This window comes from Zootoca vivipara, chromosome 9, assembly GCF_963506605.1.
Source record: "Zootoca vivipara chromosome 9, rZooViv1.1, whole genome shotgun sequence".
Lineage (NCBI taxonomy): Eukaryota > Metazoa > Chordata > Lepidosauria > Squamata > Lacertidae > Zootoca > Zootoca vivipara.
Genome location: NC_083284.1, coordinates 1,657,105 through 1,682,743, shown reverse-complemented (window position 1 = coordinate 1,682,743; position 25,639 = coordinate 1,657,105). Strand labels below are relative to the sequence as shown.

The 25,639-nt window shown below is 50.9% G+C and overlaps 1 protein-coding gene across 3 annotated transcripts in view; it reads right to left on the bottom strand.

Moving 5' to 3' along the window:
• EXOC6B (exocyst complex component 6B) overlaps positions 1 to 25,639 on the bottom strand; it is a 218,297-nt gene that overhangs the window by 81,235 nt on the left and 111,423 nt on the right. For all 3 annotated transcript variants that reach the window (XM_035103719.2, XM_035103722.2, XM_060278290.1), the window contains exons 9-18: positions 18,235 to 18,318; positions 18,040 to 18,086; positions 15,923 to 16,043; positions 15,508 to 15,579; positions 14,746 to 14,843; positions 14,124 to 14,229; positions 12,558 to 12,667; positions 9,289 to 9,400; positions 7,333 to 7,467; positions 5,887 to 6,066 (exon numbers count right to left, since the gene is read on the bottom strand). In XM_035103719.2, coding sequence (XP_034959610.1) covers positions 5,887 to 6,066; positions 7,333 to 7,467; positions 9,289 to 9,400; positions 12,558 to 12,667; positions 14,124 to 14,229; positions 14,746 to 14,843; positions 15,508 to 15,579; positions 15,923 to 16,043; positions 18,040 to 18,086; positions 18,235 to 18,318 — 1,065 coding nt within the window. The remainder of the gene's footprint in view (positions 1 to 5,886; positions 6,067 to 7,332; positions 7,468 to 9,288; positions 9,401 to 12,557; positions 12,668 to 14,123; positions 14,230 to 14,745; positions 14,844 to 15,507; positions 15,580 to 15,922; positions 16,044 to 18,039; positions 18,087 to 18,234; positions 18,319 to 25,639) is intronic.

The following is a 25,639-nucleotide window of genomic DNA, read 5'->3' as shown; positions in this document are numbered from 1 at the left end:
ACGAGTCAACCGGTGGAAAAAAGGCTTCTCTGTGTCCATCCCTGCATGCCAGAGACTCAAATGGTAAAGCAGCTACGCCTCTAGCGGTGAAGCACACGTGGGGTTAATGCGCCTTTTGGAAGGGGGGGGAACAGTCAGGACAGACTTGGATGTGCTTCTCTACCAGAGGGGAACCAAGCAGGGATGGAAGCTGTTAGAAGCGTTCATTGAACCAGAAGGCTGCATTTCTGCCTTTCACTGAGGTGGGGGCAGCAGCCCCAAAACAGACCCAGGGGGGAGGAGAGAAGGGAGTCAGGGTCAGGGCCGGCCCTAAGGCAAGGCTGGGTGGCGCAAGGCGCCAGGGCGTCGGGCCGCCAGGGGGGCGCCGCGCTGCTCCGCCCGCGTGGCAGCTGCACTCGGAAACGGGGGGGGGGGTGCCGGAGGGATAGTTCGCACCACGGCGCCAGCTATGCTCAAGACGGCCCTGGTCAGGGTTCTTCCTGCAAGATTCCCGGGGAGCTCAGGCACATTCCCTGCAGATTCCACAGGGGCTTGTAGAGGAAGACCCACTCCCCGCTGGATCATGCAGCGGTTGTGTGGCCACCCGTCATCTGCGTTGAGATTCCTGCATTGCAGGGGGCTGGACTGGCAAACCCTTGGAGCCCCTTCCAACTCTCCGATACTCTGATTCTATGCCAGAGGAGAAACTGACCTCCATACAAGTCCTCTGACCTGTGAGGAGAGGACAGGGAGCAAAGCTTAAGGTGGTCCGGGGCTGAATCTTACAGGGAAAATTCCCACTTGGGGGCAGTCCAAGGACTGCAAGAGGTGAGCTTTGAAAGGCGAGAAGTGTCCTTCCTCAAAGGATTTCAAGGTGAGGCTGGAGAAGACACTTTGGGCCCAGGACAGCTCAACAGTGCCCTGTGGAAGAGCCTGCCTTCTGCTCCCGCATCCTCCAAGGATGGCCTTTGCCCTGCTGATCTCTCACCTTGACTTTTGGGCAGAGGAACTGGGAATGGACAAACTGGGGGATGGAGCCTCAGAACACGTCTGAACTCGAGTGCCACCCTCTGGCCAAAGGAGGGCACCGCAGGGACAATGGGTGCTTTGGGAACCACCTGCACCCCCCACCCACCTGCCTTGGGCCATGTCTGGACCATGAAACAGTTATGACCCTTTTAAACAGCGCCTGTAGCAGCTTATGAATTGCTGCCTTGCTCCGGAGGGATCTGGCACCTGGAGCTGTGCTTCTTTTGCTCTCAGGATAAAGGCCCCACACCCTGCCGCCTCCTGGGCCCGCAGGCCCCGGCTGGTTCAAGGAACCTTCTAACAGACAAGGGGCAAGCAGGGCGGCATGGAACGCGGGCAGCGCACTGGGCATACTCACCGGCATGGCTGAGTGGGCATAGGAATCCCCCTACAGAGGGAAGGTCAAGACAGGAAGCTTCAGAAGACACAGACCCACCCAGCTGGCAGGCAGGCAGGCAGCAAGAGGGGGCAATGGCAGCCAAAGGAGGCAGGGGGGGGCAGGCTGGCTCCACGCAGCAGCAGCTGGCACTGTCCTCCTCCGCAGGGAGGAAGGGAAGCATTGCCTAGGGAGTCACAGACCGGCTTCTCTTCCACAGACAGCCTGGCCAAGGACAAGGGAAGCAATCTGGGGGACAGGTGGATCCTGGCCCTGAGGTCAGAGCCTCCAGGGAGCGGTTGCAGAGGAGGGGAAGGGGGCCAGCCTTGCTTGCGAGAATTCAGAGGCGCCTGTGGAACTCTCTGCCAACAGAAATCCCGCAGGTGCCTTCTGCATCTACAGTACGTCTCAAGGCCTACTGAAAAGTTGTCTGTTCCACCAAGGCGAGGCAAACAATTAAGAATGCCTCTTTCCACAACAGTTAACTGATGTCTGCCTTGAGCCTTTTCTAGATGGCTTTTATTGCATAGCGTTATGTTTTTATTGCTGCAAATCACTTTGATTGGGGGGCGGGGCGGGTTATGACACAGTGGTATACAAATATTTCTAGAAATACTTTGTGGGTGTTCATCCTGTAAACTGCCCTGTGATCTTCGGCTGAAGAGTGATATATGAATTTAACAACTAATAAGAATAAAATCTGGGTGAGGAGGGAGGGAGGGAGGGAGGGGGAACTGCCACTGGGAACAGGTCACTGGGCCAGACGGAGGACTGCTGTTCATGTCTGGAGGGGGGAGGGGGGTTCACAAACTGAGGGGCATCACCAGCCAGGGGTCTCTCTGGGGATTTTGCTGCTGGGCTCACTAGCTATACCAATGCTGGGGTTTCCTCCATAGTTTAACTCTGCGCTGTGTGAGGAAGGGCTTTATATCTGTCCCGAATCTTTCAACATTCAGTTCCTCGAATGTCCACAAGTTCTATGGTTATCAGAGAGGGAAGAAAACTTTCCTCTACCCACTTTCTCCATGCCGTGCATAATTTTATAAACTTCTGCCATGATGCCTCTCACTCGCCTTTTCTGACAGCAATCTTGCCCGCGTCTTGCAGATGGGGAAAGGGTCTGCAGCTGAGTGAGCCTGGCTTGCTCAAGAGAGCTCATGGTCAAGGCAAGATCCTGGCCAAGGGCTCTGTGGGTCCCAGCTTAGCCTCGCCCCCTCCCCCACCAGCTCCTAGGTTAGGATGTGGCTTTTGGACCCAAACCGAAAGGTGCCGTTTCCCTCACATTTCAGATACGTGAGCAGCTGCATTACGGATGTGCTGACAAGCCCATCCAAAGAGGCAAATTTCTTTCATGGGGAAATAAACTTTGCAAAGCTGTCCACCCCCCAGGGGCAAGCAAAGGCTTTCTGTGCAAGGACGGCGACGGCCATGAAGGAGGGCCTGGACCCAAGCAAGACTTTTAAAGATTTTGCACGGTTCCATCTGAAATCTGCGCTCACCATCTGGCCAAAAGTAAACAGCGGAGGAGGGGGGGGAAGCGAGAGAGAGGCTGAGGGAGGGAGAGCGAACACCAGGCTCCCCTTGCACAGAGTTCAGGCTGAACTGCTGGAGCCGATTATGGCCGGGAGGATTGCTGAAAGATTACTTCCCCTTCCCAGGTCGCCGTAACCTCCTGACCTTCCCCGATTACCCCGCACAAGAAGGTTATCAAGATACAAGCCTCCGAGGATTAAAGGAAACTTAAAAATCAAAACAGAAAAACACTCCTTTCCCCAACAAATAAAAAACTTCCTTGCTTTGTTAAGCTGACAGCCCCGCCATAGGTGTTGACATAACCTTCCATCTGCAAAAGGCTTAGAGTCAACAAATCCGCACGCTTGGCGCAGATCTGTCCGGGCGATTTACTCTGACTTGTCTGACATGAAATTAAAATAACAGGCAGCCACCAGAGACAAAGGGGCTCTCTCTCTCTCTCTCTCTCTCTGCCACGATAGCCATCTCCTGCTACTAGCTTGTATTATTTTAGATTTGGGAGAGAGGGAGCAGGGGGTGCAAGGGTTTGCCCCCCATTCCTTCATGGCAAAACACTACCACCTTGCTCGACTAATGGGGTGGGGGTCCCTGCCCCAGGGTTTCATCCCTGAGCACGTTCCGCTCTTTCAAGGCCATCTGAAAACGGTTACTCCAAACCACCACGGAAGTTCTCTGCGTGGCGGCCATCGCAGGCCGGAGGGCCCCACCCTCATGCGCAAACTCTTCACCTTGGGCTTGAGCATTTGAGAGTGCAAGGCAAGCGGGTCCCGGGTCCCATTTGCTGCCCTCTTCTCAGGCCAGCACCCAGTGAGGAAGCAGCAGGACAGAGAAGCACCCGTCAGGACCAGAGGGGTTGTGCCACCCTCTTTGGGGGAGCAGGTCCTGTCCAGACTCTCCGACAGAGCAGCCACCAGACCACTTCTGGCCATGAGAACAGAAGCGCCCACCGGAAAGTCTCCGCTTGGTCTCTCCCAGCCCTACTTTGAGAATGTCCTGATCAATCTGGGAGAACATCATTAATGGTTTAAGGAAGATTAATCACTCCAGACCCATCCCATAAATCATCGCGGAGACGTCCTGCATTCCCGCACATCTCCACGTTAGGGATGCTTCATGCTCCGGTGGAAAAGCGTCCCCCGCAGAGCTGAGCTGCTAAAGGAGGTCACCAACTGGATAAGCCAGACCTCGACTGAGGAGTGGGGCTCTCCCCAACCCTGTCCCAGGGAAAGCGGGGCGGGGCGGGCGAGACACGTCCCCTTCAACATCATGTCATACAATGACCAAAACTAAATAGTGTGCGCAAGATCCGCAAGAGGGATTGTGCATGCTCACATTTCACTGAAATGTAGCCACTGACAATGGATACTCATTTCACCCTCTTGTACGTTGCTCACTTCTTCTCCCATTTGCCACTAATGTGAAAGGAGCATTCAAATTACGTGGGTGAGAAAACCTCACACACAAACCCCACCTCTCTCACACAGAGATCTGAACTCTCTTTTTGCACCATCTTCTATTTCTCTCCCCACTTTATTCTGAGGCCTGGATTTGGCCGGGGTGGGGTGGGGGGCTCTGGCTAGAAGGAAAATGCACAACAGAGATCCGGAACCCTTGAGATTTGCCAAATACTTCCTAAGCCTGGACTCAAATGAAGGATGGATAACTTCACCACTGCAGTCTCCCCAATCCAAAAAGTATATACAAAACGACGACAAAAGCTCAAGTCGTTGAGTGGCAGCCAATGGAAACGACTGTGGGTGAAAGCCCCACCAATGAGATCAGGCTGGTCCCGAACCAAGGACAGACTGGGGGTGGGGCAAGGCCAGCAGGTGCAATCCTGCTCTCTCCCTACTCCATGCACGGTTTAACCTCGGAAAAATCGTCTGCAGAGAGCTAAGAGCATCTTCAGAATGGCCACAATCTGCTTCTCCAATGGAATATGCCACACCACTAGAATATGGAAAGCTACCCTCAGGCAGTTTCACCTTCCTCCGCCCAGCGTTTCAGAGACATATCAACCATTGAACTGGACCCTTATTTGGTGGCATGATTGCCACTCCCTCCTATGATTCAGACAGGCTTGCCTGCCTTTGAGAAATGTCTTGTGGTTGTGTTATATATATATATATAATACAGCACTTATGCTCAGTGTTACCAATTCGTTTAAAACAAACAGTTTCTTTAAAGTTGACAAACTGCTGAGGGGCGTGCAAGACGAGAGGTGCTAGCCAGCCTGATTCTGCTGCAAACAGGGAGATCTGGTCTTTCAGAGTTTAACCCTAGAGAGGAAACTGTTCCTGTGAATGACACATGGCCAGCAGGACTCAGCAGGACAGAGAGAGAAGCCAGGGCTGGAGGAAGGGGGGGGGGTCAGAGGCAGCAGGGTTTTCCCAAGTGGCTTTTGGCACTGAAAAGCTTGTGGAAAGACCCATCAAGCACAATGTGAAGAAGAGGCTTGGATGTCATCCTCCCCCTTCAGCAAAAGCAGTTTCTGAGCAGCTCCAGGAGGAGGAGACTTTTGTCCACAGCTAGGGAACAGCTCTGGCCCTTGGGTTTTGCCTTAACCACCTCTGGGGAAGAAGAAGAAGAAGAGTTTGGATTTGATATCCTGCTTTATCACTACCTGAAGGAGTCTCAAAGCGGCTAACATTCTCCTTTCCCTTCCTCCCCCACAACAAACACTCTGTGAGGTGAGTGGGGCTGAGAGACTTCAGAGAAGTGTGACTAGCCCAAGGTCACCCAGCAGCCGCATGTGGAGGAGCGGAGACATGAACCCGGTTCCCCAGATTACGAGTCTACCGCTCTTAACCACTACACCACACTGGCTCTCTAACATCATCCTCTCCTGCCAGCTGCATCTGTGGTAGCTCAGGACACGTGCAACTGGATCAGAAGCTCCCCAAAAGAAGAAGAAGAGAAAGAAGTGGGAGAGGGAGAAGAACCGCCTTCCTGTTCCGAGGCATACTTACAGGAAGGTGTGTGAAGACCGCGAAGGTGCTCCGCAGGAAGGCAATGAGGTCCACTAGATAGTCGCTGGCCTTTGAACCTGCCTCGACGGCCATCCAGTCATAATCTGCAAGCTGCAAGAACTGATCAATCTTCTGGTTCAAGTTCGTGTAGATCTCCTCCTCTGCAGCATGGCGAGCGTCCTGAGGAAGAAAAGCAGGCTCAGCAGGAAACGAAGCATCGCAACTGGAGTTCTTTGAGTGAGGTGGACCATCCATGACTGCCTCCAGGATCCTTCAGGAGGATGTAACCTCCCTGGGGCCTTTTGTGAAGGGCAGGTACTAAATGTAGCTTATATAATAAATAAATATGCAAGTAAAAGAAAACCCTTTGACAATGGCGGCGAGCTTTAATGGCCCTAAACCATTTGCTATCATCAGCAAACTTGGCAACTTCTCTGCTAGGCTCTTACTCTAGATCATTTATGCACAAGTTAAAAAGCTCAGGTCCAAATGGCAATCATTCTTGGAAGTCCAAGGATAAGGTTCTGCTCTTAGGCAGGAAGAGAACCAGATGCACAAATATAGAATGGGGGACACCTGACTTACCAGCAGTACAGGTGAAAAAGATCTAGAGGTCTTGGTGAACTACAAGCTTAACGTGAGTCAACAGTGTGAGGCAGCAGCAAAAAAAGCTAATGCTATTCAGGGCTGTATCAACAGACGTCTAGGGTCCAGATCAAGGGAAGTCATAGTCCCACTCTATCCTGCCTTGGTCAGACCACACCTGGAAAACTGTATCTAATTCTGGGCACCACAATTTAAGAAGGATGTCAAACCGGAACATGTGCAGAGGAGGGCAACCAAGATGATCCAGGGTCTGGAAACGAAGCCTTATGAAGAACAGTTAAGGGGATTATACCCAATTTAACCCCATAAAGAGGAGACTGGGAAGAGATACGACAGCCATCTTCAAATACCTAAAGGGCTGTCACATGGAAGATGGAGCAAGCTTGTTTTCTCCCGCTCTGGAGGGTAGGACCGGAACCAATGGCTTCAAGTTACAAGGAAGGAGATTCCGACTAAACACCAGGAAGAACTTTCTAAAAGTAAGAGCTGCTCAACAGTGGAACAGTCTCCCTCAGGAGGTGGGGGACTCTCCTTCATTGGAGGTATTTAAGCAGTAGTTGGACAGCCATCTGTCATGGATGCTTTAGTTGAGATTCCTGCGTTGCAGGGGGTTTGGACTAAATGACGCTACAATTCTATGATTCCATGGCTCTACGTTAACCAGCTCACCTTCATCTACATGCCTGCTGACATTCTCAAAGAACTCTAATAGGTTCATGGCACAGGGTTTGGCTTTGCAGAAGCCATGCTGGCTCTGCTTCAGCATTGCTCGTTCTTCAATATGCTTGGTTATTGTACTTTTAACAGAGCTTCCCACCAGCCGCACAGCACCAGCCTCACCTTAAAGGTGGTCGTTCCATATAGCTTCGTTGTGTGGACAGTTTCTGGCAGGACGTTGGTGATGTTGGTTATGAATTCCTCCAGGAACCTGCAGGACTTTTCCAAGTGTGTAGTGTTGATAATAATCTGGACCAGCTGGAAAAGGAGCAGGCACACATTTTTACACTTTGGTTTTTCAACAACCGACAGCCGTACGGATAAAACCAAGGCGACCCACAATGGGCACCTGCGGTCATTCAGACACAGCCTCTGGCAGAACACAAGAGACTTGGACAAAGAGTCAGAAAAACGGGTCTCTTTTCCCCAACAGGTGATGTTTCTAAGCCATTCACGGCTCTCTGGGAAGGAATTTCCCAAGGATTTCTGCTAGAGGCAGAAGAAAAACTCTAATGAATTTTCTAAATTCAGCTCGTCTCCAATCCCATTAAAAGGCAATCTGGCTACAGAAAAAAAAAAGCAAGACAGTAGATCTGAAGCCCTTTGCCAATAAGTCTTAAGTGACGGGAGGCTGAGTGACAGCTCCTCCCTCCCTCCCCCCAGCTCAGACAAGGCTCTTTAGGAAAACCTGCAGGCACTCTGAGGGGCAATTTGGTTGTCTCAGGATTTGAGGGTTTGTGACTGCTGCAAAACATGCCCTGTTATTTATTTTTTTCTTGGGCTGGGGGGGAGGGGGAGATAAAAATGCTCTTGCGCCTGACATTAGAGGTGTCTCCAGGTATTTCTAAGGAGGAGCAATACAACAAAAGAAAACCAGAACCTCTTCTTCTCGTCTTGCCTACCCCACCCCACCCCACCCCACCCCACCCCACCCCACCCCACCCCACCCCTGTGTGCTGGGGATTTTACACTTTATAGATCAGGAATAGCCAATGTGGTGCCTTCCAGAGGTTGATGGACTAATGCTCTCCTCAGGCCCAGCTGTCAACCATATCTAAAGGGCACGTTGTTGGTTATAAGCCTGCAATGGAGAGTTTCATTCTTTCTCTTTATGATACTCACATGCTGGTCATGGGCTAAAGAAGGGGGATTCACATCAGTTGTGGGGCTCCCTCTTACCTCCGGAGCCATCTCAGCTACTTTTGATCATCTTTCTGTTTTTTTGAAACCAACTTGCCCCACTCCTGCCAGGCTTCTTACAAACGCAGTGGAACCTTGGTTCCCAAACATAGTCTGTTTGATTCCAGAAACAGTTCGGGAACCAAGGCGCGGCTTCTGATTGGCTGCAGCAGCTTCCTGGGCGTTCGGCTTCCAAAGAACGTTCGAAAACCAGAACAATTACTTCCGGTTCTCATTCATCCGGGAGCTGGAACGTTCGGCTCCCAAGGCGTTCAGGAGCCGAGGTTCCACTGTATCTAACTACCCCTTTTGCCACCACCTTATTAAGTCAAGAAGGTTGGCTGTTTGCGGGTTAGTAAGATGAGGTGAGGCTGGGTGGAGGGTGCAGCACATGGGTGCAAGATCTCTTGAGGGTCTACTTACGCTGGGGGTAGCCAGCCCCACACCACCCCATTCAACTTTTAGTCACATGTGTTCCATGCAGGTTCTCCCAGACCCCACGTCCCCATTGATCAGTGGGGCCCCATCTTATTTGGCAGGTGCCTCACGGAGCGCTCCTTCAAGGAATTGCTAAGAGGATACTTGGACCTTCGGTTTCAGCAGGCTTGAGAAGCTACCACCACCGCTCCAAGAAACGTCTGTGTTGTGGAGCAGCACAAGAAATGGCCTTAATGGGGAGGGTGGAAATGATGGGATTTGAGAGATCTTGTGTCCACGGCAAGGAAGTAGGTGGGAGGCAGGAGAAGAGATAAATCAAGTGTGTAGAGAGGTGTCTTTCTACTGCTGGAAATTGCTCTTCCTTTCAGACGAGGCACAGAATTCATGCTCCCATATCGGAAGTAACTACGAAGGAAGGGGTGAACACCCCACCACCACCACATCCGAAGGCAGAGCACTCGCCTCTGTCAGGCCGACGTTCCTCCTCTTGATGACGTTTTGCAAGCAGTTGCTCAGCGTTCGAGTCAGCAGCAAGTTGGTGGATTTCCGAATCATGTCATCCACTTCGGTGGAGCTGAAAGGCAGAGAGAGACATGAAGGAGAGAAATTGCTTAAAGGGGCAGTGAATCAAGCATTGCTTTGGAACCGGGTGATCCTAGAGGGTCAAGTGGCCCTTTCAAAAACCCAGCATCAAAGGCAACATGGTTGCCATCCAGGCAGACCGAGGACCTGAGGGAATTGTGATTTCAGCAAATGGCAATTCTGAATTTTCAGGACGGCGGAACAGAATGAGTCAGATGAGTCCTGATGGCGAGCAATGGTTTGCACCCCGAGTGTGCGCATGTTGTGTGGTCGAGGATGGAGATATCAGCCTCTCATCACAAAGGAAGTGACATCCCGGCAGAAGCTGAGCTGAGCCCCTAAAGATGAAGACCCAAATTGGGGAGGAAGAGAAGGTGAGGAGGAACAGGCACCTGTGATTCACTCTCTTTTTGTTTTATGTTATACTACTATAAATGGAAGGGACGCGGGTGGCACTGTGGGTTAAACCACAGAGCCTAGGGCTTGCCGATCAGAAGGTCGGCTGTTTGAATCCCCATGACGGGTGAGCTCCCGTTGCTTGGTCCCAGCTCCTGCCAACCTAGCAGTTCGAAAGCACGGTCAAAGTGCAAGTAGATAAATAGGGACTGCTCCGGCGGGAAGGTAAACGGCGTTTCCATGAGCTGCTCTGGTTCGCCAGAAGCGGCTTTGTCATGCTGGCCACATGACCTGGAAGCTGTACGCCGGCTCCCTCGGCCAATAAATCGTGGTGAGCGCCGCAACCCCAGAGTCCGTCACGACTGGACCTAATGGTCAGGGGTCCCTTTACTTTTACCTTTTACTATAAATGGAACCATGTTGAATTTCTGAAAACTGTCATTGATTGTTTCATATAAACCGCCATGATCAAATTCCAGAACAAATAGCATGTATTTCATACATCCAGGAATGGTCTGAAAGCATGGGGGAATAAAGGAAGATGTAGCAAGGGGAGACCTCAACATGTGTTAATGTACGGCAGCTGCAATCCAGTGGAAGAGTCCACAGCATCCCAAATGGCGCCCAGAGTGAGGCCCAAGTCATGTTCCCAGAAACAGGAATCAACAGGTGTGTGTTTCCTGGCATGCGCCTCTCTGAGTCTGGGTGAGGGCAGCACCCAAAGGGATCCACAAAGGGGCCAATGAGGGCACTAGCCCAATTCTCCAGACTCGGAAGGGTGCCCCGTGCCAGACCCCGTGGCCAAAGGTTTTCTTTTGTGAGACCAGAGTGACAAGGAGTCTGTCAATATAAGGAAAGAGAGTAGGAAGGGAAGGACAAGCCACCAAGGAAGCGGAAGGCTGGGAGATTCAGGTCAGGTCAAAGCCCTTCTTCATACTATGGAACTCCCTGCCACAGGAAGCAGGGATGGCCACCAACCTGGATGGTTGTAAATGGGAATTAGACACAATCATGGAGGAGGAGACGGCGATCTGTGGCTACTAGCGCTGCAATATCGCAGTTGCTGGAAAGGGCAGGAGGGAAGAGGGCTCTTGTGCTCGGATCCTGCTTGCGGGTTTCTCACTGAGGCATCTGCTTCACCCCTGTGAGAACAGGGCGCTGGACTAGGTGGAGCATGGGCCTGACCCAGCAGGCTCCTTGGAGGTTCTTATCTCAAGGGCAGCATGACAGACAAACCAGGGAGCAACTCTAAACTCTCCTAGTTTGCTACTCTCCCTCCTCTGCTACTCCACCCCCCCCCACTCCTTGTACACATTCCTTGCCCCCCCCCCACTACTCCCCAAGGGGAGGCATTTGTTGCTTGGAATCCTAATTAACAAAAATCACACCCTGCCTTCTTTGCTGCAGGGTCTGCTCTTTGCGGGGCAGGGAGGTGGGGAGCTATTGAGTGTGCCGAAAGAAAGACATCTGTGACAGTGACGGCTGGCGGCCCCCGAGTTCCTGCCACAGCAGCCGTGACCTTCGTGGCGGCTGTGATGGACAGCCTGACCCCAATCACTCCGGGGCGCACCATAAATGACAGGGGAGAAGAGAAAGGCAGAAAGAAAAAAGCCGCGGTCGCCTTTGCAGGCAAACGTCCTAATAAAAACTAATACAGGCTGTCAAGCTGAAGGGAAAAGTCAACAGTAGCAGGAGGAGGAGGAGCCTGTTTTTCTCAGCTCCCTTGTTGCTCTTGCTGGAAAAAAAGGGCCCTGCTCAGCCAAGGCTGGAAATAATAACATTAAAGGCACTTATTTCTAATGAAGGACCAAGGTGGCCTCCAGGCAACAGGAGTGTCCTCTGCTGGTCCTGCTCAAGGGAATCGCAGAAAGGAAAGCTCTGAACTCCCAGGAATGTCCCTTGGGAGAGAACTCCACCCTCTATCCAAACCAAAGGTGGACATTTTCTGCAAGCATTTGCCCTTAACATATGGGCGCATGTGGTGTGACACACACTGTTTTTTAAAAAGAAGGGAATCCAGGGGAGAGAGGAGTAGAAGAACCACACTCAACCAGAAGGAATCAGAGGCGCAATCCTGAAAATACCTCAAGGCATCCATCTGTGACAAACATCACTGCAATCGTGGCTCTTTGTACCCTGTACCAAAGGTCAAAAAAACCCCCTCAAATTCTAGATTTGGTGGCCTGAACGAGTGATGCGTTCCACAAGTGTTCATATTTAATAAAAATAAAAAGTCGGCTTATGTTCGCAGAAACTCTTCTTCTTCTTCTGACATGGAAAGGGAAGGGGTCACCTAGTTCTGTTCAAGGTTGAAGCTCCTCCCTTGAAAGCTGATGCTACAAACAGCTGGGGAAGGCAGCCTTCCCCAACCTGGTGCCCTCCAGATGTTTTGGCTTACAACTCCCACCTGCTTCAGCATCACACACCTTTCTGGGTGGGGCTGATATAGTCCAAACCATCTGAAGGCTGCCTGGTTGGGGTAGGGTACTTTGAAGGGTAGCTGTCTTCTTCAGCCAAATTACACATATGTTGATGACTAATATTATTCGCAGATCCTATTATATGACAGCATTTTTAATATGATAACAGGCCCAACAGACAATGCTCATTGTCACCACCTGGCGAGAGGAAGAGGGGGTGCCCAAGCAGAAAGGCAGTCAAAGGGAGAATGGGTTTTATGCCCCAAAATGCCCTGGGAAAAGGCACTGGTTTTTATCAAGTCAAGAGGAGTTAGTAGTATCTGGTTGTCATACCTGAGATGAAGGTCTTCAGAGAACTTCAGGCAAGCATAGATAAATTCCTTGATCTGGCTGTAAACTCTAGGCACAAACTCGGAAAAGGGGAACTTCTTGGGGAACGGTTGCTGAAAAAGGGAGAGGAGAGTGAGAGACCCCCCAAGGCAGATCCTAGGGCCAAGGTACATGCAAAGGAGCAGGTGCAATTGTTGTTGTTGTTGTTATTGTTGTTGTTATTTCCACAGGTAAGACCGTAGCCCCTTTGCTCCCCCTCCCCCGACTCCCCTTTCAGGAGTCCTTCTTGGACAAAGCCTTTCCCCACACAGAGCAGCCTGGCTTCTCTTTCACTGGCCCTTCTAGTCCTAGAATCGATCCCACACAATGTTGATTTGGGGCAGCTGGCAAGCAGGCCAGCATGTTTTGTTCGGCAGCACAGGCCTCCTGTAGGAACAAGCCAAGGGAGGCTGAAAGAGGCTTGCCAGCAAGCTCCCCCTGGCACCTCAACCCACGTGGGTGGCACCAGGCACAGAATTCCTTTGAAGTCAGTTTGATTCTAGCCTTGAAGCTGTGGCCTTCAGGAACCAACGCCCCGTTCCTCAGCGACGTTCCTCTGCCTATCTCTACACCACCAGCCTTGGACAAGCTGGTGCTATCCAGCTGTTTTGCAATGGCCACCAACTTGGACGGCTTTAAAAGAGGATTGGACAAATTCATGGATGACAAGGCCATCGATGGGCTACTAGTCAGGGTGGTTCTGCAGTGAATGCTTACTGTACTGTTTTTAACATTCGGTTGGAAGCCGCCCAGAGTGGCTGGGGAAAACCAGCCAGATGGGTGGGGTATAAATAATAAATTATTATTATTATTATTATTATTTATTATTATTATTCCAAAAACCAGCTGCTGGAAACCACAGGAAGGGAGAGTTGCTCCTGGGCTCAGACAGGCACCAGGCTGGCCACTGCAAGAACAGGAAGCTGGACTACATGGGCCTTTGGCCTGATCCAGCAGGCCATTCTTATGTCCTCAGGCCCCACCAGGACAGCTCAAGCTTATGGAAGTTGTAGTCCAAAGCATCTGATTGGTGAAGACTCCGCTGCACCAACCTTCTCATGTTCGCCAGGAACAAAAGTTTATTTCTCTAAAGTCTGGCAAAGTTGGAGAGCTTTCTAGCCTTCACCCCAGGCCCTTTCCCTCTTGCCTCTGTACGGAGAGGTTCTTCTGAGCTCTTCTTCTGAGGCAGAACATTCTCAGTTTAAAGGATAGATGCCTGCCCAGCTTTTTCTTGAAAAGTATCTAAGGGGGAGCAAATGGAAGCTCTGACTTAGCACCTCAATCAATCAATCATTTTATTTGCATGCCGTCTTTCCAACGTCAAAACCATGTTCAAGGCAGATCAAAACCTACAAAAATTATGTAACTACACGCATAACTAAAGTAGTCATAAGCAATAACATCAAAAATACACCACCAAAGTGGACAATTTCCACATAAATCATTCACTCCAAAATAAAGATACAAAAAACCAACAACATAAAAACCCCACCAGACCCCCAACCCCCACTTACCTGCCCCCCCACTTACCTTTTCCAGCTCCGGATCATGGAAGGGAAACTGACCGACCATTTTCTGATACTGCTCTTCGTTGGCCACCGGGATGGGACTGTAGTTATCCGAATCCAAAATGTTTCTGTGAAATGCCGCAACGACAATAATGGAGGACGGTAAGAAAGATGGACCTCGCTCTGCTTCAGGTAGGAGGAGAAAGGCCTTGGCCTCCCAGGAAGCCCCCACAGGAGCGTTTGCAAGAAATAAAATAAAATAAAATAAAGCAGTAGAGTGATTCTGACACTGGAGGCAGAACATCGCCAGGATCCACTGAGGATTCAGGAATTGTACTGTGGTCAGGTGGGCACCATCCTGCTTCTCCTGCAGCACATACAGTCAAGTGTGTGGAAAGCAGAGAGGGAACAGATGCCACCATTGGACCAAATCACAGCAGCCCCTTGCACAGGCAGCCTCCCCCAGCCCACAAAAACTTCCCTGGAGTGTTTTCTGGAGTCAAGTGAGACCCAGCCCTGCAGCAGGTATAACCCAGGCATCTTGCCAGGGGAAGAGAAAAGGAGGCAGCTGGCACCTCTGAGGTCTCTGCCCCCCCCCCAAACGCTTGAGGCCAGCACCCAGGGGCTTCTGAAATTAGCCTCACCTGAAAGCTCCTGCCCACTTCTTCAGCAGAGTCTCACTGTACTGATCCCGGATTTCCAGGAGCAAGTCAAAGAGGTGGTTGACGGGAAAGCCGTATCCCTGGGTAGAGACACACAAACACTCAAGAACACGGAAGGCACAAAGGGCCAGCCTTCACACATTACGCAGAGCGGCAAATCCAGGGAGAGAGACATTTTGCATCCTGAAGGGTCATGCGGAAAGCAGCTTTGGTGCTTTGCCCCTTGGTGCTCCTGGGGCTTTGAGCAGGGCCCCGGGGAAGCTGCACTTCTAGGGGGGAGCACAAGAAATCGCAGCAGAGAACATTTTGGGCAGCCCCTCCCCACAGAATCCTAGAATCGTAGAGTTGGAAGAGACCCCAAGGGTCCTCGAGTTGCAGGGGATGGATCACAGCTAAGAAAACCGTTCCTCTATGAAGCCCAGAAAACCGTGGATGGAATTTCAGAATACGAAGGGAAGAGGCAAGTCTCGCAGGAGCAGAAAAGCAGGGGAACCTCTCAGGGGAACCTTGGCAGCAAGCTACAGCCACTCGAGCAATGGGAAGAGTCAGGTAAGGCCCAGTGTTGGACAGATTCAGGGGGTCACCAGCTGCTGCAAGTGGCAAATCGTAGGGCAGCCCCCCCCTTTGAGCAAGACAAGGGTTGGGGGGCAGAGAGAAGGGGCCCAGGCTCAGAAGGCTGGCTGAGGAGGTCCTGGGCACATGGCAGAAAGCTGGCAGACCTATGGGGCAGAGGGAGCAACACACCTGGAGCGTATCAGCGAAAAGCACAATGAGATTCTTCAAGTCCAAAATCAGGTTGGGGTCAGAGCAGTAGGACTGTAAGAGAGGGAAAGGGGTTATTTTTTGGCGTGCTACTGTTCCACCCCCACCTTCTTTCCAGAAGGGTCAGAACAGGGAGCACACCGGGAGGGTGTGTGAAAAAGAAACAAGAAATGTTCTCTTTTAACTTCGCCTCCCCCCCCCCAAAAAAAATAGCCTTCAGATGCTATGAAAAACAATAGTAACCAAGGCCCTGCCTTAAAAAGTGAGGAATACAGTGAATGGCTTTCATTGCAGAGAGGGTACCACTGGAAGGGAATCCAAAGACCCCCACCCACCCAACTTCTGCAAGGCTGCCTGCCCACCTACGACCACTTCAGACTAAAGGACTGATGCTCACAGAATGTGTCCGGAGAGCAGCAATCGTCTTTGACAGCGCCATCTCCCAGAGCTCATCGATGTAGACTCTGTCCACCAAACCCTGGCTTGTGTGCAGGACGTGGTCCTCAATGACGAAGAAACTGCCAAAAGGGAAAAGAAGGGGAGGCTGTCAGGAGCCGAGCTCAGGTGTCCTTGAGTCTCCATGGAATCCGACAGAACCCACAAGGTGGGTGGGCTCCTGCAAATCCATCTGGCAAGCCTACAATTTGCGGGGAAGCCCCATCAGCAGCCTTGGTGCAGAGCTCTGGGTCGGCTGCACCCTTGGGAGTTCCTGGGTCTCCTCCATTCGCTCCAAGGCAGGGAAAAGCCTCACCTTGGGAAGCCACAGACAAGAGCTGGAAAGCTTAAAGAGGGTCTAAAAGAATTCAAAGAGAATAAGGCTACCATTGGCTGCAAGCCGTGATGCTGTGGGATTTCTCTGGCTGCCAGTCGATGGGAATCACCAAGGGAGAACGCTTCTGCACCCAGGTCCCATTAGGGCATCTGCCTGAAGCAAAGGCCACCCGTGTCAAAGCAATGATTCTTCAACATCAACTTCATTGGACTGGCCGTGTTGTTTGGGTGCCTGATTCTTGTCTTCCAAAGCAACTATTCTATTCTGAACTTAAAAATGGGAAGCGTAATGCTGGTGCTCAGCGAAAGAGGTTTAAAGACTGTCTCAAGGCAAATCTTTAAAAATGTAGTATAAACACCAACAACTGGGAAACACTGGCCTGCGAGCACTCCAGTTGGAGAACAACCTTTACCAAAGGTGTCATGGGCTTTGAAGACACTTGAACTCAGGACGAAAGAGAGAAACATGCTAAGCGGAAGGCATGCTTGGCAAACCCTCACCAGGATCAACTCCCGTCCGGAAACCTATGTCCCCACTGTGGAAGGACGTGTGGATCCAGAACTGGCCTCCACAGTCACTTACGGACTCACTGTTAAAACTGTGTTTATGGAACACAATCTTACTCGGCTCTGAGGGATCGCAGAAGAAGAAGAAGAAGAAGAAGAAGAAGAAGAAGAAGAAGAAGAAGAAGAAGAAGAAGAAGAAGAAGAAGAAGAAGAAGAGGAGGAGGAGGAGGAGGAGGAGGAGGAGGAGGAGGAGGAGGAGGAGGAGGAGGAGGAGAAGGAGAAGGAGAAGGAGAAGGAGAAGGAGAAGGAGAAGGAGAAGGAGAAGGAGAAGGAGAAGGAGAAGGAGAAGGAGAAGGAGAAGGAGAAGGAGAAGGAGAAGGAGAAGAAAGATCTGCTTGACCACAGTGAATACAGGATGCTGGGCTAGGTGGCGTGATCCAGCTGCAGGGCTCATATTATGTTCTTAGGATCATCTTTCCAGGCAATTTCCTCTAAATATGCACCTCTACTTAACATTGCACTTGCAACTGGGCTTCAGGCTCAAGTGTGTGCATCTGTGTCTGTGTCTGTGTGTGTGTGTGTGTGTGTGTGTGTGTGTGGTGTCCCTCGAGTCACACACTCGGCTCCTTTGCTCACATCCCCCAGAATTATTTGCTCTGCAGGCCTATTTCCACCGGTGACCTGGGAAATCCTGGTGAATGCACACTTCTCTGGCGTTTGAGAGCTATGCCTCTCCTGATGCTGTGACTTCTGTTAAACCTCAGCTCCATTCTGCTCCACAGCCGGGCCAAGGAATCCTTTGCACCTGCTCCTGCAGGAGCACTGGCTCAGCACGGCAGCAGAAAGATCCCAAGAACCAGGAAAACCTCTGTGCTCTCATCATTCAGGGTGTGGGAAGTCACGCCGGAGGCATCTTGAACCCCAGGACTCCCTGACAGTCTTCTTCTCGAAAACCTCCAAAAAAGAGGTTCTGCAGCCCCCCCCCCCCCTTCCCATGGCGGCTGAATACCCAATTCACTGCACACAAAATCCCTTTATTCTCCAGCCTGCAAAATGTGCAAGATCTCTCTGCCCTCGCATGCATTGTGCAAGGTTTGGGGCATTCGGACTCACTTAGGAAACACTTGGTTCTTTTGCTTCAGACCCCTCCAGGTAGGACTCAGAAAACACCTTTCTAAAAGGAGGAGTGTTTGCAGCATCTAAGCAGATGAACAGAAATAACAATACAGTACCTACCCTACAATCTGATTGAAGTATTTCCGGTAGCCGCCCAATGTCTCATGCTGGAGGGGGAGAGAAATGGATCAAGATTAAAATGTGCTGAAAAGAGAAGAGAACCACCTCAGGTATCCAGAGGTAGGGGGGGGGGGAGAAACCCTCCAGCCCAGCCCAGCTCTGAACCGGAAACCTATTTAAGGGAGCCCCACCTACCATGTTGGAGGGGGGCTGCAGCACCAGCCGGGCCTGCTTTCTCCTCTGCTTCCGGTAGTAGCTCTCAAAGGAATCTCGGGCACCCTGAGAAGAGGAGACCTCTAGTCAAGCTCTAGTCCTGAACGCCACCACCTCCTGCCCAGAGAAAGCAGCTGCTCCCCAAAGGTGAAGAACTGAGACAAATCCATTTTGAACATGGCCTGAGTCTCTTGGACCCTAGAAGCCTAGAATCCAGGAGATGGAAGGGACTCTGAGGGTCATCTATGCTGAATGGTTTAAATATTAAGGTTCATTATCGTTTCACAAGATGTGTATCTCTTTAAAGGCCAGATCATGACCTAGTTTTACAGCTGTGAAGCAGTATAGCAGGTGCTGTTTAGTTGTGTTAATTAAGCTGTGTCAGCAATTGGGTAGACAGTGGTACCTTGCAAAACGAATGCCTCGCGCAACGAAAAACTCGCAAGACGAAAGCGTTTCGCAATCTTTTTGTTGACTCGCAAGATGGATTTTTTTTGCTTTGATTTGTTTAAATTGGAAAACCGCAAGACGAAATTTTCACAATGCAAAACGACTCACGGAACAAATTAATTTCGCCTTGCGAGGCATCACTGTAGTATATAAAGAGCAGCGTGTCCCTCTCTCAGGACAGTACTCTGGTGAATGGGTCGGTGGATGGGTCAAACTTATAGATTTAATGTAAGAGGAGTTTTTGTTTTTGTAATTAAAGCCAAACAAAATATATTTTTGCGTTTCTTCATTGTTTCCTGAACGTGTGGTCTCCCCAGCATGCTTTCTGCAGTGCAATTAATCTGCTAAATATGCAACAGTCTAGTCCAACCCTCTGCAATGAAGGAATCTCATCAAACGCATCATAGAATCACAGAGTATATCCCAGGCTGACCATCCCCAAGCCTGGTTTCAGCAGGCAGTCCTGGGAAATGGGCTTCCAGGCTCTCCTTCCTGGTCAGTTACCACCAAGTCTGCCCCCATGAGTGTATATGTGAAATTCATATTTTTTTTTGCCCTGACATGCATCACTTTACACTTGCTTATATTGAGCTGTATTTGCCATTTTACCACTTTGCCACCTCACTGCTCATCCCTAACTCTAGATTGTTTATGAACAAGTTAAAAAAAACACCGGTCCCAATACTCCTCTTTGGTGGACTCGGCTTTCTACAACTTTCCATTCGGAGAATTGCCCCTTTCAATTGATTCCAACTCTCTCTTTCCTGCAATTTAACTAATTCCTAATCCACAAAACGACCTCTCCTCTTATCCCTTGACTATCAAACTTACTCAAGAGTTCTTTGGAGAGGTACTTTGCCAAAAGCTTTTTGAAAGTCCACGTGCACTATGCCGAGTGGACCGCCTCTATCCATCTGCACGTTGACGCTCCTTAAAAACTCCAAAAGGTTCATGAGACAGGACATGCCTTTGTAGAAGCCATGCTGGCTCTGCTTCAGCAAGGCTTCTTCTTCTATATGCTTGGTCATTTTATCTTCAACAATACTTTCCAACAGTTTTCCCAAGACAGATGTTAAGTTAAGTGGCCTTCAATTTTCAATATCCCCCCTGGATTCCTTTTTTAAACTGCCGTTACGTTGGCTACATTCCAGTCCTCAGATATGAAGGCTGATTTGAGAGACAAGTTACACATTTTTGTAAGAAGATCTGCAATTTCGCTTTTGAGTTCCTTGGGAACTGCTGGATGGCATATAGACATGGCGATTTGCACATTGTCGTTTGTTCATCTCTCTCCATCCCCACTATCTGCCTCAGTCCCTCGGACTCCCTTCCTGCAAAAGGAAGTTCAGGCCCTGTGATCTGCCCTGTATCTTCCGCCATGAAGGCAGCCCCCAAACTTGGAAGCCCTTCCCTGCAGACCCCCCTCAGCCCAGCCCTGTAGCCACCAGAAAGGCAGTCTGGGGTGGGGTGGGGGATTTTCCTGCCTCATCCACTGGGAACAGCAGCTCCATGTTTTCCTAATCAACCCGACTCCAAGGAACTAAAGGCCTATTTTCCATTTAAATCTCCCTCTCCCTCCCTCTTTGTGGGTAAGAGAGCAGCGAGAAAGTTCCTTAAAGCCTTTCATTTCCCCTGTCTGGCTGCAGCTGGAGTTCCCCTTTTAACTGCCTGGCCAGGGGAAGTGAAGACAGTTTTATATAGGGGGGAACTCTAAGGGCTGCTTTAATATGTTTGCATGTGAAGAGGGGAGCCCTTTTCATACGGCTCACTAATGAGGGTCAGCGGGGTATCACACTTCGCCATCTGGCTCATTTGCACAGCGGGGCAGAGGCTGGCCCTACCCTTGCGCAAGGCTAAAAGGGTGGTCAAGAGATGCCCCCTACTGGCCACATCCTGCAACAGCCACCATCCCGGCATCAGTACAGGACAGAAGGGTCCCCTGCACCACCTGATGCCATGGCTGGAAGGGAGATGGATACGGAGGGGAGACTGTGGTGAGCATCTGTGCCATGGAAAGAAAGGAAGTCATTGAATCATAGAATTGTAGAGTTGGAAGGGACCCACAGGGGTCATCTATTCCAACCCGCAGCAATGCAGGAATCTCGACTAAAGCATCCTGGCCAGGTGGCCACCCAACCTCTGCTTAAAAACCTCCAGGACCACCTCCTGAGGGAGTCCATCAAGCAGTTCTTACCATCAGAAACAGCACATGGATAAGCTATGGAACTCCCTGCCACAGGAGCAGTGATGTTCACCAACAGGGGTGGCTTTGAAAGAGGATTAGACAAATACACGGAGGAGGAGAGGGCTATCGATGGGTTTACTAGCCACAGTGGTTCTACTCTGCCCTCCAGAGTTGGAGGCAACCATGTTTCTGAATCGCAGTTCCTGGAAACCGCAGGAGGGGAGAGGGCTCTTGGGATTGGATCCTGCTTGCAGATTTCCCATTAGGGCATCCTTCTGTGAGGACAGGATGAGGGACTATGTGGGTGAATGGCCTGATCCAGTAGCCTCTTCTGATATTCTTATGTAAGAAAGCAAAGCAGCCACACTCAAGTGCCCTTCTGCACTCCCCCTTTGGATTGCTGCTGTTCCTCTCCCACCTTGCCTGTTCCCTGGACTCCTCCCCACACATTTCCCACCAGGGTGCTGGGCCAGGACAGCCCCTCCCTCCAGAGTCCTCAACCCACCTCCCCCTCCAAGCTCCCCTTTTCAAGGCCCCACTTTTGAGCAGATGACCCAGACACCGAGGCCTTGGGTGAGTTCATAGAATCATAGAATCATAGAATCATAGAGTTGGAAGAGACCACAAGGGCCATCCAGTCCAACCCCCTGCCAAGCAGGAAACACCACACGGGGCTGCTACACGTTGTTGGTCTGGACAGAGGGAGTAAGGAGCTCAAGAGGGATGGCTGCTCTGGCCAACATCTCTAGGCGTCCGCTGTGCAGTTGTGGGCCCTTGGGCTTCCTTAAACACCTCCCTCGGCCTCCAAAAAACCAAGGTGAGATTCCTGCATTGGCCAGGGGTTGGAGTGGATGACCCTTGGTAGTCTCTCCCAACTCTACAATTCTATGAAGTCCTGGGAGAGGCCCTTCCCTGCTCAAGGCCGGCAGTCTGGGCCTCTCTGCCCCTCTGTAACAAAGAGCCTTCCCCACTGCTCATTCCGCTAGCGGAGCAGCCCCTTAGAGCAGCCTGGGTTTATCTTGGCAAGCCCCAGGTCTGACACCCAGGGGGGCTTCTCCTCAGAGGGCTTGACAGCAGCCAGCAAAGAGGAGGCTGAAGGAGCCTGGGCTTTCGAAGCAGCCAAACGCCGTTCGTAATGGGTCTAGCCCCTGTTCACAGGTGCCCTCCCTCCTCTCTAATGTATAAAATCTATTTAAAAGCCCTCCTTGATGGTCAGGTCAGTCCTTGTGCAGTGATGATGATGATAATAATAATAATAATAATAATAATAATAATAATAATAATAATAATAATAATTTATTATTTATACCCCGCCCATCTGGCTGGGTTTCCCCAGCCACTCTGGGCAGCTTCCAACCAAATATTAAAACAGTACAGCATTAAACATTAAAAACTTCCCTAAACAGGGCCGCCTTCAGTTGTCTTCTAAAAGTAAAATAGTTACTTATTGCCTTGACATCTGCTGGGAGGGCGTTCCACAGGACGGGTGCCACTACCGAGAAGGCCCTTTGGAAGTGACTCCTTCCAAAGCACTGCTAGCTCTGCCAAGGGTGGATTGAACTGATCGCCACTTTCCATAAACTTTGACGCAGGATTTTAAACAGGCAGGCCACATAAGACCATGGGGGAGCAAAAGGGGAAAGGTACAGAAACAGTGTATTCTACAACCCAATATGATAACATTTTCTAACATATATGAGGATTATTTGCACATTTAGAAAAACACATTTCGCACACGCTCTTCGTAAACACACACCTTGGCACTGATCTGGAGTGGACAAGTGAGGAGGAGCTGAAGGCATTTGTCTGAGACAGACATCAGCTCTCAAAAGGTGCACTAGACACATTGCACAGAAAGCCCAGGCTCTGGGATCTGTTGCTCCTGGGCGCTGGCAGAAGGCAGCAGGAGATTTCCTCGCTTCTGAAGACAACTAGTTGCCATGCGTAATAGACACTGGAATAAAAGTCTATTTTCTGAGCTTTAAGGTCACTTCCAGGTGACCTTTTTATTGAGCCTTCATCCTGATTAGTATGCACAGAGTTTGCAAGGAGGTGAGACCCCACGTCGGTTGTTTACTGAACATTCATTTCCTTGTATCCACATCATCTTCCCCCGGACAAGATGAATCTGGTATTTAAGTCAAGGGTATTACATGCGCTGGAAGGGCGTGGGGGGAGGAGAGAAGTCTGGGAACTTTTGTTCTCTTGCCAGAACCTCTGGCGACCCAAGGAACACATTTTATGATTTAAGAGATCATTATGACATGCAAACGACGTGCAGGGCAACTCCAATTTCACATGGCAAGCAGGCTGTCCTTTTCCTGTGCAGCCCAAACTCCAGAGCTCAAAGCCCAAGAGCTAATGCAGGAGGTGCGTTTTCCTGCCTCCTGGAGGTCATTTGTTTCGCCCTAAGTCACAGAAATCAGGAGAGTCCCACCACCCCCACACCCCCACTGTGTGCCCACTTCAATTACAAATCACTGCAGGGAAATGGGGGGGCGGGGAGGTTAATCTTCCTTCACAAACCTACCCAGGACAACTGAATTCAAAAGAAGGCAACATTTTGAAAGCTGCTCTTGAGAGGGGCTGCGAACAAGGCCCCTTTCACCCCATGATAGGCAGGGTGCCAGCCCCGTCTGCCCTTTCCTTCTTCATTAACGCTCCTCCAATGAAGTGACTAGGGACAGATGCCAATTCAAGTGCCCTGGGAGACCCAGAGCCTTAAAGCCAAGCCCATTCTCATCCTCAAAGGACAGCAGCTGAAGCTGGACCCTGAAGGTCTCTCCTGCTTCTCTCCTCCAGCCAGAGATCAGAACGCAAAAAGATAAATAAGAGCCGCTCAGTGGCCCACGGGGTCCAGCATCCTGTTCTGACAGTGGCCAACCAGATGCCTCCTGTGGGAAACCCGCAAGCAGGACCCGAGTGCAAGAGCAACTCTCCCCTCCTGAGATTCAGAAGCACCGCCGCCTCCCAATTGTGAAGGCACAGCATACCCCCCCCCATTGCTAGTGGCCATGGCTGACCCTCTCCTCCATGAATTTGTCTAAACCTCTTGTAAAGCCATCCTGGTTGGTGGCCATTACTGCTTCTTTGGGGAGGAACTTCCAGAGTTTACTCTGCAACATGTGAAGGACTTTGTTTTATCTTTGCTCGATCTTCCAACATGCAACTTTGCTTGATCTTCCAACATGCAACTTCATTGAATGTCCACCAATCAAGGCCCACGGCTCAAATGTACTCCTCTCCCTCTCATGCTGCTGCCTGCTGTTTCAAGAGTCAGTGGGCCATCATTGCCGCGTGGCCTTTCCTCTGCTCATCATCTCTGGAGATACGAATAGCAACTTAGTCCATTAATCCATTAATTCTAGGCGTTACAAGGGAATCTGCAACTGGTCCTGCTCCCCAGCGCCTGCTTCAGTGGTTTGAAGCAGAAGGGGGCTACGTGCTGAAGGGTGCCCTAACTTGCAAAGTCAGGATCCAGAAAAGGGATTTGCCCAGCTCAGTTAGGTTTTCATCACACAGAGGGAAGGAAATCCACAGGCAGAAGTGGGGAACATGTGTGTTTCAGAAGCCATGCAACTAAAACAACAGGGGTTCCCCAGCGGGCACTGGGGCTTATCTTCCCCACTTTTGCCCATCTTCAGGCAAGTGACCTCACCTCTGTGACTGCTTCTCTCCGAAGCGCTTGGCAAAGCCAGGAGACAAAGCAGCCAAGCTCCATCCCAGCCTCAACACGGAGGGATGAGGCTCACATGAGTCAGGCCAATGGGCTGCAGCTATCAGATTCCTGGAAGGCCAGAGCCCAGCCAAATGCACTTTGCTGAGCACGCTGCGAAATGCGGATAATATCTGGCACATATCAGATCAGGAGAGGGACTGCAGTCAAAAGTGTCGGGCATTTTTCAGTTGCTTTGAGTTGGCTGTTAAGAAGCACAACCACAGAAAGCTCTGTGCCAGACGGGACCCCTCCAGATGTTGTCAAACTACAACTCCCGCCAGCCCCAGCAAGCATGGCCAAGAGCCAGGGGTTATGGGAGTTGTGGTTCAGTGACATCTGGAGGGCCAGGGGTTCCCCACACCTGAAATCACTGTTGACTCTTCTCTCCCCGTTGCTGAGATAGAACTGCTGTCTATCCAGATGTGTCCACTGTTAGCTGGATGCGCACATCCAAAATCAAGGGCCCTGGAAGAGGGCGCATGTGTCAGAAGCAGGCCCCAAGCATTGCTCACCCTCTGCTTGTGAACAGCCGTGAAAAGCAGCACTGGATACCAATCATTTCTCTGTATTTAAAGAGACACGGGTGCATCCTGGAGGAAGAACAACCAGCAACTCTCCAAATCACTGAAACCCAGGAAAGCTGGTTGCAGAAGAGCAGCAATGCACAGCCCCCAAAGCATAGACACAGGGAAGGAAGGAAGGAAGGAAGGAAGGAAGGAAGGAAGGAAGGAAGGAAGGAAGGAAGGAAGGAAGGAAGGAAGTGCAGGACACAGAAAGGGCTGAGAACCAGCGAATTAACAGAGAGGAAGAGGCCTTGGGATGAACTTGTCTTTTCTCAAGTCAGAGTACTGACCCGTCCAACTCCTGGCTGTCCAGGCTGAGGGGCAGTTGCTCCCAGGGGTCTCAGACAGGGCTCTTTGCAGCCCATCTTGGGAAATGCTGCCATCCATATGATGCATGTGCCCCCCCCCCCAATGAGCTACAGCCCTTGGTCATTGGTTCCTTCTCTCCCTCTTGCCCCGCCCAGCCTGGCC